A 20,083-nucleotide genomic window follows, 5' to 3' on the forward strand; every position below is an offset into this window, starting at 1 on the left:
AAGATTATCATTTCCAAAAGCTGAAAGATGAAAGAAAAAAGGATACTGACTCAAGAAATAACACAGCTCCCCTCCCAACTTTCAAAATTAAAATCAACAAATTATGGAAAATTAAATGTTTTTTAAAATTACAGTGAGTAGCAGAGTCTGTAGTCATAAAAGATAAAGGTACCAGCAGAGACAAGGGACAGGAACAGGATTTTAGGAAACCCCAAAAGCAAGAAACCCCAATGTTTCTTCCCTTCTGTACCGGGGGTTATCTCTTCTCTCCGAACAATCTACACTTTCCTTGGCTTTCTTATGGCACTGACTACTGTCCATCTCATTTTAGCATTGTTTTTATGCAGGTTTAATCTCTAGACTTTCTAAACCATTAAGTGCCGTATGCATCTGTATACCCCTTAGACACTCGTCTATTTGCTAAAGGAATAAATGAATATGAGCAGCCCAGGTGGCTCAGCGGTTTAGCGCCACCTTCAGCCCGGGATCGAGTCCCATGTCGGGCTCCCTGCATGGAGCCTGCTTCTCCCTCTGCCTGTGTCTCTGCCTCTCTCTCTGTGTGTGTCTCTCATGAATAAATAAATAAAATCTTAAAAAAAAAAAAAAGGAATAAATGAATAGAAGTCAAAATACCACTACAGTCTAAAATGCAACAGACCTGCACTATGAAGAGGTTACTGACTTAAAAGTATACTTTATTGGTCTTGTACTGGTGTCTACATCAATATAGTTATAGGAATAGAAGATAGAAATATATCAATGCCATACATGCTTTCTTTTTCTGAAATCATTCTGAGATTGGGCTGGCCTATCTACTATCTAGATGTCAGTGTTTTATGTTTACAGCAATCTTATACATACTTGCACGTACCCAGAATTTTCCAAAAACAGTATTTATAATGATATCATGAAGGATTAAAGATAGGAGCATATCTCCATTGGCTCCATTGGTGGGGTCTACGTCACCTCCCCTTGAACCTGAGCTGGCCCGTGACCGCTTTGACCAAGAGAGTACAGTGGATGTTATACTGTGTCAGGGGCAGGCATAGGCCTTAAGAGTACTAAAAATGTCCACTTTGGTCTCCTAGAGACTTAAACTGCCATATAAGAAGTCTGGCTACCCTGAGCTGCCATACTGGAAGAGCTGTGTGAAGAAAAAAAAAGAGAAGGGATAGTAAGGCAGAGGAGACAAGCTGTTCCAAAACCCAAGCCGTTTGGGTCATCCCAGTCCAGCTGATGCTTCAGACCTTATGAAGCAGAGAGATGAACCTCCCTTCTGTGCCTTGTTTGAATTTCTGACTCAGAATTGTGAAATATTATAATAATGCATTGTCATTCTAAGCAACTAGATTCTGGGACACTTCATTAAGCATTAATAGTTCATTAATAGTTCACAATGTTTTAAACTACCATAACCAACTATTACTTTAATTTATAAATGTATATACATAGATTTCATGAAATAAAGAAATTAAGTACATGTTGCATTTTAAAAATATATCTAATAGGTTACTAGTGCAAAATTAAAGTGAGCTTTGGCACGTATGTTAACATTCTTGAAATGAATTAATCATATATTTAGCATTAAGATTTAAGACTTCAAAGTCATTAAGATTAAAAAAATAATAGCTGATATTGCGTCAACAGTAGGGACTAATCCACAATGGTGTAATTAGCAAGAGTGATAGATAATTTGCAGGCGAACAAATGAAGATCTTTCCTAAGTTCTATACCCACACAAAAATGTAATGTCACTAAACTGATTAACAAACAGAGATTGTTGGTACTGTCCCTTGGAACCAAATAACCTGAAAGCATTTGTCAGGGAACCCACACAAAAACCTTATACTGATTTGTGGAAGAATAATAATTCACTGAGCTGTTTCCAGGAGACACAGGTTCTTGGTCTCAGAGTTCCTGAGCTGTTCACTCACTGTGCCAGAACAGCTGACCTCCCACAGTGTGTGCTTTAGTATTTCAGCAACTGAGGCCCGGAAGCGAGTTTGGAACTTCTTACTAATTAGGACATAAAGAATGGGGTTCAAACAACTATTAAGGAATGCCAAGCCAGTGGAGAGGGGGATGCCGGCCTGAAGCACCTGGTGGAAATGGCTATTGTGGTGGATTGTGAGCTCCCAAATGTTAAACAGGTGATAAGGAGTCCAGCAAATCAAAAAGGCCATGACCACAGCTAGGATGGTCCAGAAATGCTTACTGGAGACCAGGATGCTTCGCTTCCTCACCTTGAAGATGAGACACAAGTAGCAAATGCTCATTGCTAGCAAGGGGAAGAGGTACCCAACAATAAATTTCACCCAGGTCAGAACATGGTGCCTCATCAAGGTAAGGTCAGGATCATGCTCATGGAAATTGTTATAACAAAGAGTGTGGTTATCGAACTCCAGAGTGTCCCGGAAGTATAGCGCAGGACCACCCATTAGAGAGGCCAAAAACCAAATGAATATAATAACAATCAGGGAGTTCTTCAGGGTTCGGTGTCGATGAGATACGACAGGATGGATCAAGTGGATATAGCGGTCCAGGCTGATCACTGTAAGGAAAAACACACTAGCAAACATGTTCAACTGGGCAATAAAGGAATTGGCCTTGCACAGCCAGATGCCAAAGGGCCAGTGGAAATTCATGGCCACATAGGAGATGTACAGAGGTAGGAAGAGAAGAAAAATGAAATCTGCAATAGCCAGATTGAGGAACCAGAGAGTGGTGACCGTCTTCTTCCACTTGAACCCCGTGAACCAAATGACAATGGCATTTCCTGGAATGCCCAGAATAAATGCTAAACAGTATAACACCAGGGAGACCCAATGAACTGCTCCCACGTGGCCTTTCTCCTCCAAATCAGACTCCGAGGAGTAATATTCCAGAGTATAGGAATAGTTCTCGAACTCTTCAAATAATCTTTCCTCTAGATCTTCCATGACTTGTCAAGTGGAGAATGAGATATCTATAGAAGCAAATTTAAAAAGAAAGAAAACAACTTTTAAAAGAAGAGGAAACATTTGGTGAATAAAACACATGTGGATAAAAATACTTCATCTGATGTACTGGATGTAAATAGTATAATTTTTGGTAAGGTTTTTTATTATATTCTAGGCATCCACATCTTGGTGTACCTCAGTTTTGCTCTCATTACTCTCAAATCCAGGAGAGCTCATTTTTGCAAAGTATTCAGTAAGTGCTGAATTAAACCGATTGACTCTACAGGTACAATTCCACTATCTGTAATGCTAAAGACCTGACTAGAGAAAATCTAAGATTCAATAGGCATTTAGTAGGCTCTGACTCTGCATTATTATTTTATGGAAGATACAAAAGAAAACAGGTGAATACTTAGGTGGTGATGATTCAAAGCCTTTCAAAGTCAGTTATACCGTGACTTCCTGAGCTCTAGATGAGAGTTCCCACTGCTTCATCAATCCACCCATCCAGATGTCACAGGCAAGTACTGGAGATTTTGACACACTATTTTGTACCCATGAATGGTTTGGTGTGATTCTATATTTATGAATGCAAATATGTTCATAAGAATTACATAAGTATGGAAGGCTTTTTAACCAAAAAAAGTATCTTTTGGAGTAAAATTGATTATGACCTTTTAATTTTGGTATCAATTTTCTATAGAATGCCACTAAGCTTTATTTAAATTTTTATTTTACTGAAATTCCTTTGTTTCGAATTAATTCAGATTATCTTCTACATTCACAACAAAATGTGATCTATTAATCAGTTTTATTTTATTCTTGCCCATGCCCAATTATCTATTATAATTTCACCCAAAGTTAAGTTTTCTTTTGTGGCCTTTTTTTTCCTCCTATCAAGACCAGTTTTTCTGGGTTAAGAAGAGGTAAAAGTCATTTTTACAATCAAAACAAATTTACTAGGTACAATTTTAACTACATCAATTTTATTTTGTGTTATTTCTGTTTGTTAGTATTCAAAATGAAGAAGAAAGGAGATTAATAATTGTATTCATTTCATGGAGCTACAATAATTACTGGGGCAAACATAAGATATGGGATTATAGTAGGGTTAGAATGAAGAGGTCAAAATATCTAATGTTGCTCAGAGACAGCTCATATTCTGTTCTATTAACATTGAATTCATCATCCTATCTCAAATTGTTTGAGGAATCTGGCAGGACATAATTACAAAATAAAAGCAATTCATTAGCATCCTCCCAATCCCAGGCCCAGTCACCTTCTCTTTATTTTTCAATATTCAGCTTAAATGCCACCTTTTCCTGGAAATATTTCCTGACAATACCTTCTCCCAGATAATTATACTATTATTATAAATAATAGCCAATGTTATTGAGAATTATCTTGGTGCCAGGCATAAATGGTCTAATTTGATCCTTACAAAAATCTTATAAAGTAGGGATGCCTAGGTGGCTCAGTGGTTGAGCAACAGCCTTTGGCTCAGGTCGTGATCTCAGGGTCCTGGGATTGAGTCCCGCATCAGGCTCACCATGGGGAGCCTGCTTCTCCCTCTGCCTGTGTCTCTGCCTCTTTTTCTGTGTCTCTCAAGAATGAATAAATAAAAATGCTTTAAAAAAATGAAGTAGGTAAGTAGTACTATTATTATTCCCATTTACAAGAAAGGTCACTGAAGTTTGCAGAAGCTTAGTGACTTGTTCAGGATAACACAACCTCTAACTGAAGAGTTAGGATTTCAACTCAAACTTGTTGGACCGAGAGCCTGAGTTCTTAGCTACTGTGACATTGTATGATATTATACCCTTACTGTACTTAATACACAAAATTGTCATTCATTTATCTTTCATTTCTGTCCTATCAAACTCTTAACTCCTTGAGAACAATGGCTGTCATCTCTGAATCACCTTGTTCTAGGTGCCTAGAACAAGTCGCAACATATCACATGGGCTAAATAAATGATTGGCCCTGCTACAAATCCTGTTCAGAACCAAATGTAATAGTTTGTGAGTTCACCCCTAAGTCACTGTCACTGCCAGAATCTCTCTGACCTTGACCCACAGTTCCATCCCCGATCTCGGCTTTTTTCTTGACACCAAGTGTTTTCCTTCATGTATCCTATTCAGTGAGCAAGAATTGGCCCCTCCCTTCCCTCCCTTCCCCCCTTTCCCTCCCTTCCTTCCAAGATTTTATTTATTTATTTATTTATTTGACAGAGAGAAAGTGAGCACAAGCAAGGGGGGTGGCAGACAGAGGGATAAGCGGGATCCCCACTGAGCAAGGAGCCCATTGTGGGGCTCGATCCCAGGACCTGGGAATCATGACCTGAGCCAAAGGCAGATGCTTAACCCACTGAACCACCCAGGCGCCCTGACTCCCGCCTTTCTGACCTTTTCTTGCAGGTCTGGGACCTTACTCTGCCCACTGCTCTTGGTGGCTGACGCTCCCCAATGTCATATCTTTTCTAGCCCAGTGTTTAATTCCCTGTCTCCATTTTCTGCCTATCTACTGGGACACCCTTACTTCTTGGTGCCTATGACCTTTCAGGCTATTAGGAATGCTGAAGCCAAATGGCCCAGTGGCAGTTAAAATCACCTTACAAAACCTTAAGCAATAAAGTAGAAAGAACCTCATTCTTAAATACAGAGAGCCAGTGGAAGACCCCTAATCCCACTACAAGCATTTCCTCACCAAAAGTCAGAAGCCTCCCCCTTCTAATGCCATTACTGCCCCTGCTGGGCCAAAATGATCACAGGGCGTCCTGAAGGAAACCAACCACCTCTTTTCCCAGTTCTCTTGGTTAGGGTGGGGAAGACGAGTCCTCAAGAGATGAGTGACCTAGCTCGTCCGTTTCAGAATCCCTTCAAACAGAAAACTCTGTATCAGAGAGGTCCCCAATCTTCCAGAAAGCAGATGAGTTGATTAGACAGAAGGTCCAGTTAGTTCAAGCTTGGAGAACTATCTTCAAGAGTTGGCTGAATGCTGCCCAGCTGAAATCTTCACAGGAAATATAACCTAAGAATTCCCCTGTGACTTAAAGCAGATGTTTCTGTGTGGTGGCGATGGTAAGGGATATGGGTAGGATGGAGAAAAGAGAAGTGAGGTAGAATTCAGCAACCCCTAAGTCCCTGGACAGACACAGTTAACCCTAAAGGACATATTCTTGTTTAATTATTATACCTTGTTTATATGTTGCTTTACAGTTTATAGGCACCTGCGGATCTAAGCAAGTTTCTAGATCTCACATCTACCTACATATCTAGAGACCAACTATATTAGTTTTATAGAGCTGACATGACAAAGTGCTCTAAGATTAAAATTTTTAAACAACAGAAATTTATTGTCTCATAGTCTGGAGGCTAGAAGTCTGAAGTCAGTAGGGAGAGTGGTTTCCTTCTGAGGGAGGTCTGTGAGGGAGAACCTGTCCCATGCCTCTTCCCTCGCTTCTGGTGATTTGCTAGCAAACTTTGGCCTTTCTTGGCTTGTACCTGTGTCACCCTAATCTCCGCCTTCATCACCGCATGGTGTCTGTCTTTGTGTCCAAATTTCCCCCTTCTATAAGGACATGAGTTATACTGGATTACAACCCACCCTCATGATCTTTTTTAAACTTGATGACCTCTGTAAAAACCCTAATTCCAAAAAAGACCACATTGTGAAATACTGGGAGTTAAGATTTCAACATATCCTTCTGAGGGGGGCACAATTTAATCCAGAACTGGTAACCACCATTTCCAAATTATAATCATTCATTCAACACTTACTTAGCAAGTGCCTACATTTCTCAGGCACTATTCTTAATTGTGCTTCTTCACTAAATGAGAGAATTATTTCTTCCCTCTTAGATTTTAGATTCTAGCAAGAGGAGACAGTAAAAATAAAAAAAATTTAAAAAAAAACATAAAAAAGCAAATTACATAGTGTGTTGAAAGATGGGAAGTGCTAAGGAGAAACTGGGGGCAGGAGAGAACAGAATAAAGGGAAAAGGAGAGGTGATTCTGATTCTCAGTAAGGTGGACAGAAGACTCATTGAGAAGATGGCAACCACAAAGCCTCAGGGAGGTAAGGGAATTAGTTAGATGGATATTATAGGCAAGAATCTTCTGGGCAGAGGAACAGCCACTGCCTTATGGCAGACTGCTTCTAACATATTCCAGAAATAGTAAAAGGATGCCAGTATGAATAGGTAGTAGAATAGGGTGAGCAAAGTGAACAAGGGGAAGAGTAGAAGAAAAGAAGCAACAAGGATATGTGTGGGAGGCCATTGTAGGACTCTGGCTTTTTACACATTTATAGACCATTGAAGGACTCTGGCTTTTACTCTAAGGGAAATGGGCTGCCACTGAAGGATTCTGAGCAGAGGAGAAAAGTAGTCTGTTTCTATTATGGAATGAATCCCTCTTTCTATGTTGAGAATGGACTGTTTTGGGTAGTGGTGGTGGTGGTAATGGCAGTGACAGTGGGGCAAGCAAGTATAGAAGCAGAAAGACCAATTAGATTATTGGAATAATCCCAGCCAGAAGTGAGGGTGGCTTGGATCAGAGTGGTAGCGAAAGTAATGAGAAAGCAATGAATTTGGGGCACCTGGGTGGCTCATGCAGTTGAGCATCATCTGCCTCTTGATTCCGACTCAGGTTGTGATCTCAGAGTCATGGGATTGACCCCTTGGTTGGGCTCTGTGCTAAGCATGGAGTCTGCTGGAGATTCTCTCCCTCTCCCCCCCACCCACTCACATGCACGTTCTCTCTCAAATAAATCAATAAATCTTTAAATAAAAAAGGAATGGACTGAATTCTTTTTTAAAAAAAAGATTTTAGGGCAGCCCGGTGGCTCAGCAGTTTAGCTCTGCCTTTAGCCCAGGGCATAATCCTGGAGACCCTAGATCGAGTCCCACATCAGGCTCCCAGCATGGACCCTGCTTCTCCCTCTGCCCCGTCTCTGCCTCTCTCTCTCTCTCTCTCTCATGAATAAATAAATAAAATCTTTAAAAAAATAAAAAAAGATTTTATTTATCCATTCATGAGAGACACAAAGAGACAGAGACATACGCAGAGGGAGAAGCTGACTCCCTTGCAAGGAGCCCGATGTGGGGCTCGATCTCAGATCCGAGGATCATGCCCTGAGCCAAAGGCAGATGCTCAACCACTGAGCCACCCAGGTGTCCCGGAATGGACTGTATTCTAATTTATATATTGAAGATAGAATCGATAGTGGATCAGATATGAAAGAGAAGAGTAGAAAATGACCCTCAGGCTTTGGGGCCTCCTGTATCAGAGTCTAAGGCCCTCTCCTATCCCTCGTGTCATTGGCTAGAATATAGATGCAGTGATGTGCTGTCTTGTACCATGTAGATGAGAAAAACACATGTTTTCATAAGATAGAAGAAGCTTGGGTCTTCAGATGACCTCGTGGAGCACAGCTGCCCTACCTCTCTGGACTTCCTCCTTCTGGATTACTAAGTGAGAACATATTTGCCCTGCTATTCTTTTTAAGCTCTTGTTAAAGCAGCAGGACCTGTATCCTAACTACCTTAGTTTTTCTGGGCCTTCCCCCTAAGCACTGTAGTAGAGATCTGGCAGTGCTCATGTGCTGTGAAGAGATGCTGTAAGAAACCTTAAGGAAGGAGTTAGTCCTACCAAAGGAGATGACTTCTGGAGAGAGAGAAAGTGAGGACCTTCCCTTAAGGACAACAGAAAAAAGAAAGAAGCTGACCTTGTAATGGGGATCTCTCTACCTCAGCAAGAGTCATTTAAGGAACACCCTTTTCAACCATGGAGATCGAATATGAGGGAGTTTTGCAATTGACTATGATAAGCTGAGCTGATAAGACTCGTACTTTATAAAGAAATGAGGGGCAGATCTTGAATTATGACAATAGTAGACCTATATTAGAGGTTAAACATCCTCTGCCATCTCGTGCTCTCCTGGGCCGGGCCTAAGCCGCGAAAAATAAACATCCTCTGCCCTCTATTTCAAATTTAAATGTCCCAGGGGCAGGTGACCATAATAGGTGCAGTTGTTCAGGTTGGGGAGACAATGGGATTTGAGGGAACCAAAGAGCAGCAAACTCGCTTTCAATGGACAGCAGCTACTCGGTCCTAGCCAATTGTTTTCATGTGGGAAATAAGGACTTAGTGTTGCCAGAGTTTTTGAAGAATGGCTGGATATCTATATTACTAATGTGAAAAGCTTCCAGCTTCTAAATTACTATTTCAGAACAAAACAGCTGCGGACCACATTCAGCCCATCTACAAATCTGTGACCTCTGGAGCAGGCCAACTCTTGAAAACTTTGAGCTTTTAACAGTGAAGGAGGAAACTGTACGTTAAAATAGAAATAGGAACTCTGAATTGGCCTCTGCAAATGATTTGCCCCTTGGTCCCAGGGAAGCAACCATGACTTAATGCTACTCAAGGCCTCCCCTGAGACCCTTACTTTAACTTTCTGCCAATTAATACAGCAGACCAGTGATGAGTTGGGACAAGGGAAAGGAAAGGGAGAGGGACAAGCAGACTCCCATGCTGAGTGTGGAGCCTGACATGGGGCTCGATCTCACGACCAATAAGACTGTGACCCAAGCCAAAATCACGAGTTGGATGCTCAACCGACTGAGCCATGCAGGCACCCCTAGAGATGACTTTTTAAACTTTTAACAATTGATATTCTGCTGTATCATCAATTGTGTCATGTTAAACTTATTTGTTTAAAGGGTAAAAGGAGATACAGAACGAAAACATGAGAAAATGTGTCCTCAGTTTAATCATGTGGATACACACACACATCCACGTGCATATATACACATACACATATGGCTGTTGAGAAGTGAGGGAAGGATGGGAATCAGACGCAGTGGTGAAACTGGAGAAACATCTGGGCAATGGAAAATGAGCCTTGCGGGGCAGTCACCAGAAGTGGAGATGAATAGCAAGCAAATTAAGTCTTTAAACCCAGGCTTAAAGGAAACACTGTCATTTATTAAACAGACAGAGTCAAACCACGTTGGCTGGCAGTGACTTTCCACTGAGACCTCATACAGCTTTCTCAATTTGGAAATGCTTCGAAGAGCACAATAACAATGCCAGGATGAGACTTTTAGACTTGACTGAAGAGAGGAAAGAGCTACTGTATTTGCCTTAGACCATATGTGCTGCCGAAAGGCAAATAAATTATTCTGACTAAGATAAAGACTAGCAAAGATATACGTGACCATAACAGCTTTTGAGTAGCCACTTAAGTAAGCGCCAGGTTGCACTGTGTGTGTGAACATATGCAAGTTCACCCAAGTCTGTCAGAAATGCGTGAAAAATGCTCGCTGTGGAGCAAAGGTCAGAGGACCATCCCGAAGCCCATGGCTTGGTTTCCAAAGAATGTGAAGAGGCTTGTTTACCGCAGGGATTTGGATTCTGAGAGGACCCAAGTTATCACATTCCTAGGTTACATTTACCCAGATACTCAAGTGGCAAATGTCTAGTCCTGGAGCACAGAACTATTTTTAAAAATTAAATAAATTGGTTTCTGATCTCTTCAGATTTAATAGATAGCAAAGCCTAAACTCTTTTCTGAATAAACAGATTTCACTGCAAGAGTCCTGGCAGAAAGTGTAGTGATAAATAGTCTGTAAAACCCAGATGATTTTGGGGGAAGGACATCTGGTAGAAATGTGTATCATTAAACTTTTAAATGTGGCTTTAAACTTTTAAACTTTTAAATGTGGTTTGGCTATAGAGGGAAACATTTTGTTTATCTACCTTGACAAAACACAAAGATTCCTTCTGGCAGAACATTTGGCGAATACAAAAGGGTTTAATTTAGCTCCATAGTGGTAGTTAGACGGATTTTCATGGACCATTGCAAAAATGTACACCTAACAGAGTCTTGAGAAAATCTAATCTCTAATCAACTTGGAACAGAGAGAAGGATTTGATGTTGCTGATCCATTATCTATGAGGACCACCTATGTAGACCTCCCCATAAACCCCGCTAGAAAAAGAACTCAAGAGCTGAAGGTGCCTCCTGTGGAAACCTCGAGGGAACATGTATTTTGCTCCTGAATGAATGACAGGAAGGGGTAGAAAGAATAGATGGACAGGACAGAGAAACTCTGGTGAAAACCACAGATCTGCGACCCAGCAAACTCTATTTTTCAAGGGCTGTCTTCTTAGGAAAGAGAGATATTTTGAAAAGAATGTGGGGGTGGGGTTGGGGGGTTGTTATTTGGAGGCATTGCTCAGTATTTTCCACTAGCTATCAAATATAAACTCTATACCACACCCCAGATTGTACTCAAGATGTTTGACACCAGCGGAATATTTTGCTGCCCTTTGGATGAATAATGTCTACTTGGAAGAGGATGAAGTCCAGCGATGTTTTATAAAGATACTCTGTTGATTCGGTCAAGGGAAGCAAGGAGGCTTACACTGGAAGTAAAGGTTGGGTTGTTTCAGTGCTCTAGCAACTGGCTCCTGCTGTTTGGAAGGTGATAGAACAGTGATCATCACATTCTTCTCCTATCCCAAGCTCTGGCCTCACATATCCATTAATAGAAAAGCATCTTGCCTATCTGTGGTTCCTATATCATTTATTACTTAATGTCAGACATTAAGATAAATAACAACAGTCCTTGGCATACAAGGAAGATGAAAGTATTTGGTTTAGCTCAAAGAGACGACAAAAAAAGGGAAGTGTTCTGGTAATGAAGTGCCTGAATGTCATGTTTAAGTATTTGGATTTTTATTCCATTGCCATTTGGGAGCAAATACAAATGTTTGTAGCAGGGAGTGACACCACTGAACCTTTGTTTTTGTAAAGATCATCTGGCAGCAGTGTGGGTGAATATTGCCATAATTGAAGTCAAAGATGGCAGGGCCTTCGGCATGAGAGTGAGAACAAAGATGAGGGAGACATCTTTGATAGACATTCATTTAGGAGATTAATAGAAGCTTTCAGGAAGTTTAGCTAAACTGTGTACAACCTTCACAATAACTTTTTTATTGAGTTGTCTTTAAAATCAACCTCAGATGGAAAAGCTAACTAATTTTAGACATACAAATGTTTTATTCACTTTTAAAGGCAGTGGGGTTGAAAGAAAGTTCTTCCTTTATGTGGAAAAAAAAAGCAATTGAATCAAGTAGAAATGAAATGATACCTATTTTCACTTTGTTGGGATCAAGGTTTTTTTTATAAAAAGCACCTGCGGGCTGACTGGAAGTCTCACCCCTAGGCTTCACTCAGACAGTTGTAGAGGACACAGCACCTATTTGCAAAGTCAACACCTACTTACGTTTCAGTTGCTTCAATGTTCCGCTCAGAAGTTAATGTCTGGATTTGTACAATCTGTATGGCTCTGTGGATTGCTGGGAGAAAACAGTGAATGATTAACCTTGGGTCAGGGAAAAACCTTCAGGCTTAATTTCTTTGCAAGACTTTAAGCTAATGGACACACAGGCATAACTGAAATATCCAGCAATAAAGTGGTCTATGGGCTCTGGAACCACAACGCCTATCTTCAGATCCCAGGCCACCCCGGCCACCCCTTCCTTGCTGTGGAATCTTAGATAAATCACCCACCACCTCAAACCTCAGCTTCCTCACTTGTTAAATGGGTATATTAAGGGACACCTGGGTAGCTCAGCAGTTGAGCGTCTGCCTTTGGCTCAGGGCATGATCCTGGGGTCCCGTGATCAAGTCCCATGTCGGGCTCCCCTCAGGGAGCCTACTTCTCCCTCTGCCTATGTTTCTGCCTCTCTCTCTGTGTCTCTCATAAATAAATAAATAATCTTTTTTTTGAAAAAATGAGTATATTAACGGCACTAATTCATGGGGTTGCTGCAATGATCACGTAAGGGAATCCCTAAAAGCAGTTGGCTTAGCACCTGGTTACATAAAGCATGCTCAATAATTGTAGCTATTGATTATTACCAGTTCAGGACTAAATGCAGTACACAATGGGGGTGTGTAGTAATAGAGGAGGACTTGTTTGTGTGTTACTTCATGAGAAATGTGAGATTTTTTTTTTAAGATTTTATTTATTCATGAGAGACACAGAGAGACAGAGAGACAGAGAGAGAGAGAGAGAGAGGCAGAGACACAGATAGAAGCAGAGACATAGGCAGAGAGAGAAGCAGGCTCCCCACAGGGAGCCCAATATGGGACTCGATCCCCGGACCCCGGGATCACAACCTGAGCCAAAAGCAGGCACTAAACCGCTGGCCGCCCAGGCATACTAAGTGTGAGAAAATTTTAAGCAGAGATTTAAAAACTTGTTTGGGGGGTGGTGCCTGCATGGCTCAGTTGGTTAAGCATCCAACTCTTGATTTCAGCTCAGGTCATGATCTCAGGGGGCCTGCTTAAGATCTCCCTCTCCCTCTTCCTCTCTTTCTCAAAAAAAAAATTTTTAATAAATAAAACAAAAACTTGTTTTGGGGGCACCTGGCTGGCTCGGTCAGAGGAGTAAGTGGTCCTTGGTCTCAGGATCATGAGGTTCAAGCCCCATGATGGGTATAGAGATTACTTAAATAAATAAAACTTTTAGAAGTATAAGTAAATAAATAAAAACTTGTTTTGTTTTGGGCGCCTGAGGGGCTGAGTCAGTTAAGTGTCTGCCTTTGGCTATGGCATGATCTCAGGGTCCTGGGAGCCTGAGCCCCACATTCTTCACATCTGGCTCCCTGCTCAGCAGGGAGTCTGCTTCTCCTCTGCCTCTGCCTCTCCCCACTGCTTGTGTGTGCTCTTTCTCTCTCAAATAAATAAAATCTTTTAAAAATATATTCAGTCTGTATGGAGTTCACACATTGCTAGATGCCTGCCTTTTGAAGGTGTTCGCATTGGGTGCTCCCTGTGTCTAGCCCTCAGATGCCATTATTATTTCTATATCTGGCCAAGAATAGTGAAAAGATGGAACACCGTAGAGCATTATATTCCTCTTCTCTCTCTCTCTTTTTTTGGTAAGAGTTTATTTATTTATCTGAGAGAGAGAGAGAGAGCAGGGGGAGGGGCAGAGGGAGAAGCAGACTCCCTGCTGAGCAGGGAGCCAGACTCAGGACTCAATTCCAGGGCTCTGAGATTTTGACCTGAGCTGAGGGCAGATAATTAACTGACTGAGCCACCCAGGTGCCCCTACTTCTCTCTTCTACATATGCTACTTAAAACTTAAATATGCTACTTATTTACTTTTGAATAAGGATACAGCCTACATCTTTTTTTTTTTCTTTTTTCTTTTTCTTTTTAATTGTAAGCTCTATGCTCAACATGGGGATTGGATTCATGACTTCGTGATCAAGAGTCGAGATCAAGACTCACATGCTCTACCAACTGAGCCAGCCAGGCACCCCAACATAGTCTAGGTCTTTATCTCACTTCTTTCCAAGTTTTATCCAGAAGCTGGGAGAATCACCACCATCAATGATATAATGTTTCAAAGCCTTGGTCATAGCAAAGAGAAATCCCCAAATGAGTATTTCCTTGAAAAGGGATTTTTCAAGTAATTTTTTAGGAGAAAGAATGTGGGTACTGAACTTGAAAACATCGATGACACAGGACTTGTGTAACTTTATTTCTGTAGGGCATATGACTAGACAGCTGCTGGAGACCCAAATTTTCCCAATTTATGTTTTGGATAGTTTCATTCGTATAAATGGTTGACACTAAAACTTTAATCCTTTTTAATGTCTTCTGGCAGGGTTATGTCTCCTGAAGAACTGATTTTGGAAGCAGGAGTCACAATAGGGTACCCCACAGATTACATGACTTCTCATAAATACATACCATAGCACCCATGGCTTAAATTCAGAAAAGTCAAGGGCACACAGCGTTAAGTCTATGCAGCCTCCATAACATACCTGTTTTCTAATTCATCATTATTTGGCAATGAAGATGTTTTGCTTCTCTCTCCCTTTTTTTTTTTTTTTAAGATTTTATTTATTTATTCAAGAGAGACACAGAAAGGCAGAGGCACAGCAAAAGGAGAAGCAGGCTCCATGCAGGGACCCTGATGCGGGACTCGATCCCAGCACCCTGGGATCACAACCTGAGCAGAAGGCAAATGCTCAACCACCAAGCCACTCAGGCACCCTGACGTTTTGCTTCTCAATCACATAATGTCAATGACATTTCTAAGGGGAATACCTGGTTTAGGGTGGAAACTGAATGGGCAGCCATTGGATTCTTATTTTAATTTATATTAAGATACTTCCTTTGTTAAGGAGAGTGATACCTGAGGTGCCTGGTTGGCTCAGTTGGTTAAGCAGCAGACTCAGTTTCCGCCCAGGCCACGATCTCAAGGGTGGGAAGATGGAGCCTTCTTCAGGCTGGGAGCCAGGAGTCTGCTTGAGATTCTCTCCCTCTGCCCCTCCCCCCAGTCACATACTCTCATTCTCGCTCTTTCTAAAATAAATAAATCTTAAAAAAAAAAAAAAAAAAGGAGAGAGAAGGCTATTCCCCTAAAGGACAAAGAACAAAAGTCAGAGGACTTCCAGAATACACTGAAGTTGTAGCCACTTCACAAAACAGTACCATTTATCATTCAGAGAAGTAGCAAGTGAACTTGGTCAAAGAGGTGGAAGGGAAACTTGTTTTGGTTGCAAAACTGTTTTTTCAACACAGCAGTAAATATGTAGGGGGTGGAGGGAAGGGCAACAATTCTAGAACTTCCTCCCATTCATGTAAGATTACGCCTGACAATATTTTTTACCTTTCTTCCCCCCCCGGAGGACATAGGAGGGGGTGTGGGATAAAATGTAGTCACAGAAGATAAAATAAAGCATAAGTTGAAAGTCTTGCCAGTCGATCATTATCAAGCAGTTGGGTGCCAAAACCATTATTTTGATGGTTTAGAGCCATTTGTCAGGAACATTTAAAATTATTCGATGGTAATGAAAACAAAGCTGGCAGCCTCAGCTCTGCTTTGTCATGGTCAATCTGTATTAGAGGTAGTTTGTTGAGGTCAGCAAAACAGATTTTGAGAAGACCACTGGAAAGTGAAAGCTGTGTAAAAGGAACAACTCAGGAGACTGAGGGTACTTGAAGTTATGTCTTTTTTGGAGTGTTTGAAGGAAACCATTGAGAAAGGAAAACTGATGGAGTCTGATAGCTGTCTTCGGATACTTGGAGATGAGGAAAAACTGAGACATTTATTCTCTATGTTTCCCATGTTGGAACTAGGGCAAAAAATGTTGGCATAACAGCCAGGAAAATTTTGGCTTAGTAGAAACAAGAATTTTGGCTTAGTAGAAACAAGAATCTAACGGAGAATGTTAAAAACCTACCAGCCAACAAATGGAGCAAACAGATGCATTCCTCACTGAGTGAGCACCGAGGGGGTTCAGGCACAGCCGGCATGGCTGCGGGGTGGGGAGAAGTCCAGAAGGCGCTGATGGTTGGGCAAAGAAGGGGGTCTTCATCTTTTAAGAGCAAGAATCTATGAAAACTGTTTTTGAGATTTTTTTTTGAGCCCTTATTTTTCTATCTGTTGATTAGGAAACCAAAGACGAAAACAATTGCAGAACTTGGAAAAACCATTCAGCTGGCAAGCTGGCATGGTTAGAATTCTTATCCAAATGTCTGAATGCACATATTCTTAACCTTTAGGCACCCAAGGCACAAGGATCCTTTCTCAAGCAGTAGAGATTCTGAGAATGACACTGACTTTGGAGAATAAGTCTGCTTTCCTTTCCTAGAGCTGTACCTGTGGCTACATGAAAAAACAAAAGGAAACAAAAAATGACACACTCTTCCCTACAAACGAGGATTACTAGATAGAAGGGAGCCGAGAATGACGTAAGAAAGTAGTTTGGGTTCTTTCTTAGACTCCTCTCACCACTCACCACCTGCCACCCCCACCTCTAGGCCCAGTGGACCAGCCTATGAGCACAAGTTGTACTCTGAGCTCCCATCACAGATGCATATTAATCCTGTGTCATAGGCCCCCATTTACCCAGAACCTATTCTGTTCCTGGGGCTGATTCTGACCCTGCTATTAAAGTCCCTGTAAGATGTGGAAAAGTGAAGAACTAAACTGACCAGGAACCTAAACCAACTCCCATGTAGTTCCATGGCAGCTGGATTTCTGAGAACATTCAGGCAAGTGCATAATTCTTCACTGCTGCATGGCAGGCAAAGTGAACTGGACCACATATGAACCTGGAGGACTGAATTTACCTGGCTTCTCCTTTCCTCTTGGATTCACTGGAATTACTTCTTGGCTTCCTAACGGCAAGGGCACTTTCAAATGGTACCTATCCATGTCCTAGCTTACCACTTCAGGCATAAAACATGGATGAGAGAGAAGAAAATCAAAAAAAGGGGAAGAAAAATTTTAACCCAGTTTCTACTTCTGATCAAAGCCCTCCAAACCTCACTGTGAGGCTCCATTTTGTCCAAGCCTTTGAAAGGAAGCAGGTTCATATGGAAACAGTGTTCCCCAGAGGTTACCATGACCCACTGTCACATCTCAAGTTTTCCCCCATGCACTTCTGTTTCTTTGTTTTTATGTTTTCTTTTTAAAGAGATTTTATTTATTTGAGAGTGAGCATGAGTGCGTGGAGGGATAAGGAGAGGTGAGAATCTCAAGCAGATTCTATGCTGACTGCAAAGCTGGACTTGAGCTGGGGCTAGATCTCATAACCTGAGATCGCAACCTAAGCCAACCTCAAGAGTCAGACACTTGGGGATCCCTGGGTGGCTCAGTGGTTTAGCAACTGCCTTCAGCCCAGGGCGTGATCCTGGAGTCCCAGGATTGAGTCCCGCATCCTTGCATGGAGCCTCCTTCTCTCTGTATCTCTCATGAATAAATAATAAAATAAAATCTTAAAAATAAAAAAAAAGAGGCACTTAACTGACAGAGCCACCAAAGAGCCCCTTTATTTTTTATTTTTTAAAGATTTTATTTTTAAGTAACCTCTACACCCAATGTGGGGCTCAAACTCATGACCCCAAGATCAAGAGCCACACGCTCTACCAGTTGAGCCAGCCAGGTGCCCCTCAGTCTGTTTCTTATTAAAATAAATGTGAGCCATTTTGCCTTAATATACCACTGTGGATAGTTTATGATCTATCTCCAAACATCTGGACATCTGACTCTAAATAAACATTTAAGGATTCTGTTACGACTTACAATTATAGTAATAATTTACTACTATCCCAGCCATGGGAGTATTTCCTTATTCTTTGTCTCCTTAGTCTACCCAAGAGTTCAGTTGCATGATGTAGGGCCAAGATTAGGGTAAGGTAAGTGAGGCAGGGTCATATAAGAGCTGGGCTGGATTCTGACTTCACTTCAAATTTCGATTTTTTTGTTCAGCAGATGTTTGCATTCATTGTGATTAATGGCATTTTTGGTACTTGTTAGAATGTTGTGTCAATTGCTTCATCCTAGTGTTGGCCTTGCCATAACACTTGACCCCATTTAAGTCCACAGGTACCAAGTAGTCTTGGTGTTGAATGTGTTGAGAAAGCATTAGAACTGGGACACCTGGGTGGCTCAGCGGTTGGGCATTGCTTTCAGCTCAGGGCATGATCCTGGAGTCCCGGGTTCGAGTCCTGTGTCGGGTTCCCTGCATGGAGCCTGCTTCTCCCTCTGCCTCTGTCTCTGCCTCTCTCTCTGTGTCTCTCATGAATAAATAAACAAAATCTTTTTTTTTTTTTTTAACAAAATCTTTTTTTAAAAAAAGCATTGGAACTAAGGAGAGATGGTCTTAAGTCTTAGTTCTATACGTTACTAGCTGCAGAGCTCTGGATGAGTCACCTCACTTGGGACCCCAGAGGTCTCATTTGGAAAATACAGGTGATATTTAACTTTAATTTTTATGAGAAATGCAAAGATGGCAGGACATTGTCTTCTAGCTCTTTTACTATTCTCCATGCTTCCAAGAAGCACCAAATCTGGTGTTTTGCACAGAGTGGGCATTCAAAAAATGTCTTCTAGTAAATGTTTTTTTGCACATTGAAACAAAATTATAGACCAAGGTCCAAAACGAAAAGCTCACATAAATTAGAAACATTCTGCAAATAAAAGTGAAACCTCCCCAAACAAGAATATTGTCCCTCCTTCATTCTTCCCAGAAAAAAAAAAAAAAAAAGGAATTTGAAATCACTGCTCTCTGATTTATTTAATTATGGCAAATTCTTGTTGCCTCTTTTTTTTCCGGGAAATATTCTATTCAAATATTTCAGGTTTTGAGTGAAGCAAACTTGTGTAATAGTCCAGCCCTCAGGGAATTCTAGTACTAAAGATACTAGTACCACCCGAATGAGTCAGATTTCATAAAATGTAACATCTGTGAGAAAAGGTTATAAACATGCAGTGGTGCTCAAAGCGGCTGTAGAACGCCACACCGGAGAAATAGAATCTCTACTTCCTAACTAGTTCTTCACTTTTAAGTTTGTATAACTAGAAGGTAAGGAGAGAGAGCATTTATATTTTCCCCTCTTCTTTCCTTGACTAAGAAAGAAAGAAAAAAATGAAAGAAAGAAAAGAGAAAGGAGGGAAGGGAGGAATATCAGATCCTGGTTCAGTAGTAAAACATAGGACTATATTTTAAGGGCTTTCTTTTATCCTTAGTTCATTTTATAATAGGCATCTTTTCCATTTACGTATTGTTCACAGTGGTAGAAATGAAAGGGAAGAACCACTTCTGAGGTCTCATCACTATACTATTTTGTAAGTTGGTTCTGGACACAGTAAAATAAAATAATAAAATAATTTGCATGTATTTAATATATTTCTTTCATCTTTGATAGGACTCACCTTGTCCCAGAAACAGAGGTCAGGTACTTGAGGAAAAGAAAAGGGATCTTGTGAGGGTCATTAAGTACAATGGTTCAGGAGAAAGAATAGACATATGCATATATCTGCACTACTCCTATTGTCTCAGTACTTTGGATGACTCAAAAGCCAAGTGCTTCACCAGGTACTCAAATCAGAAAAATGTCTTGGCACCTATATAAACCCCATAATATATCTTCAGAGAAACGTAATATAAGCAGTTTATTTCCTGGCAAGGAATTTGGAAGGGACCCGGTAACGAGCCACTTGATACAGTAAAAAAACTTAAATTCTACTTTTAGACGAGGTTCCTGTATCTTTTCTGCTCATCATAGATTTCCTCTAACAAGGCAAAGTTAGATAAACCATT

At 41.0% G+C, this 20,083-nt stretch overlaps 1 protein-coding gene across 23 annotated transcripts in view; it reads right to left on the reverse strand.

Moving 5' to 3' along the window:
• Positions 1–674: 674 nt before the first annotated feature.
• CMKLR2 (chemerin chemokine-like receptor 2) overlaps positions 675–20,083 on the reverse strand; it is a 50,279-nt gene continuing 30,870 nt past the window's right edge. For 15 of the 23 annotated variants that reach the window (XM_035710931.2, XM_025441847.3, XM_025441838.3 and 12 more), the window contains 2 exons: positions 12,235–12,307; positions 675–2,965 (listed from right to left, as the gene is read on the reverse strand). In XM_035710931.2, coding sequence (XP_035566824.1) covers positions 1,872–2,939 — 1,068 coding nt within the window. In that variant the 5' untranslated portion in view covers positions 2,940–2,965; positions 12,235–12,307 and the 3' untranslated portion in view covers positions 675–1,871. Of the gene's footprint in view, positions 2,966–12,234; positions 12,308–15,165; positions 15,284–17,108; positions 17,208–19,695; positions 19,722–20,083 lie in introns of those variants that run through there. The other 8 variants (XM_035710937.2, XM_049106472.1, XM_035710934.2 and 5 more) reach the window with 3 other exon arrangements.

Source organism: Canis lupus, chromosome 37 (genome assembly GCF_003254725.2).
Source record: "Canis lupus dingo isolate Sandy chromosome 37, ASM325472v2, whole genome shotgun sequence".
NCBI classification, from domain to species: domain Eukaryota; kingdom Metazoa; phylum Chordata; class Mammalia; order Carnivora; family Canidae; genus Canis; species Canis lupus.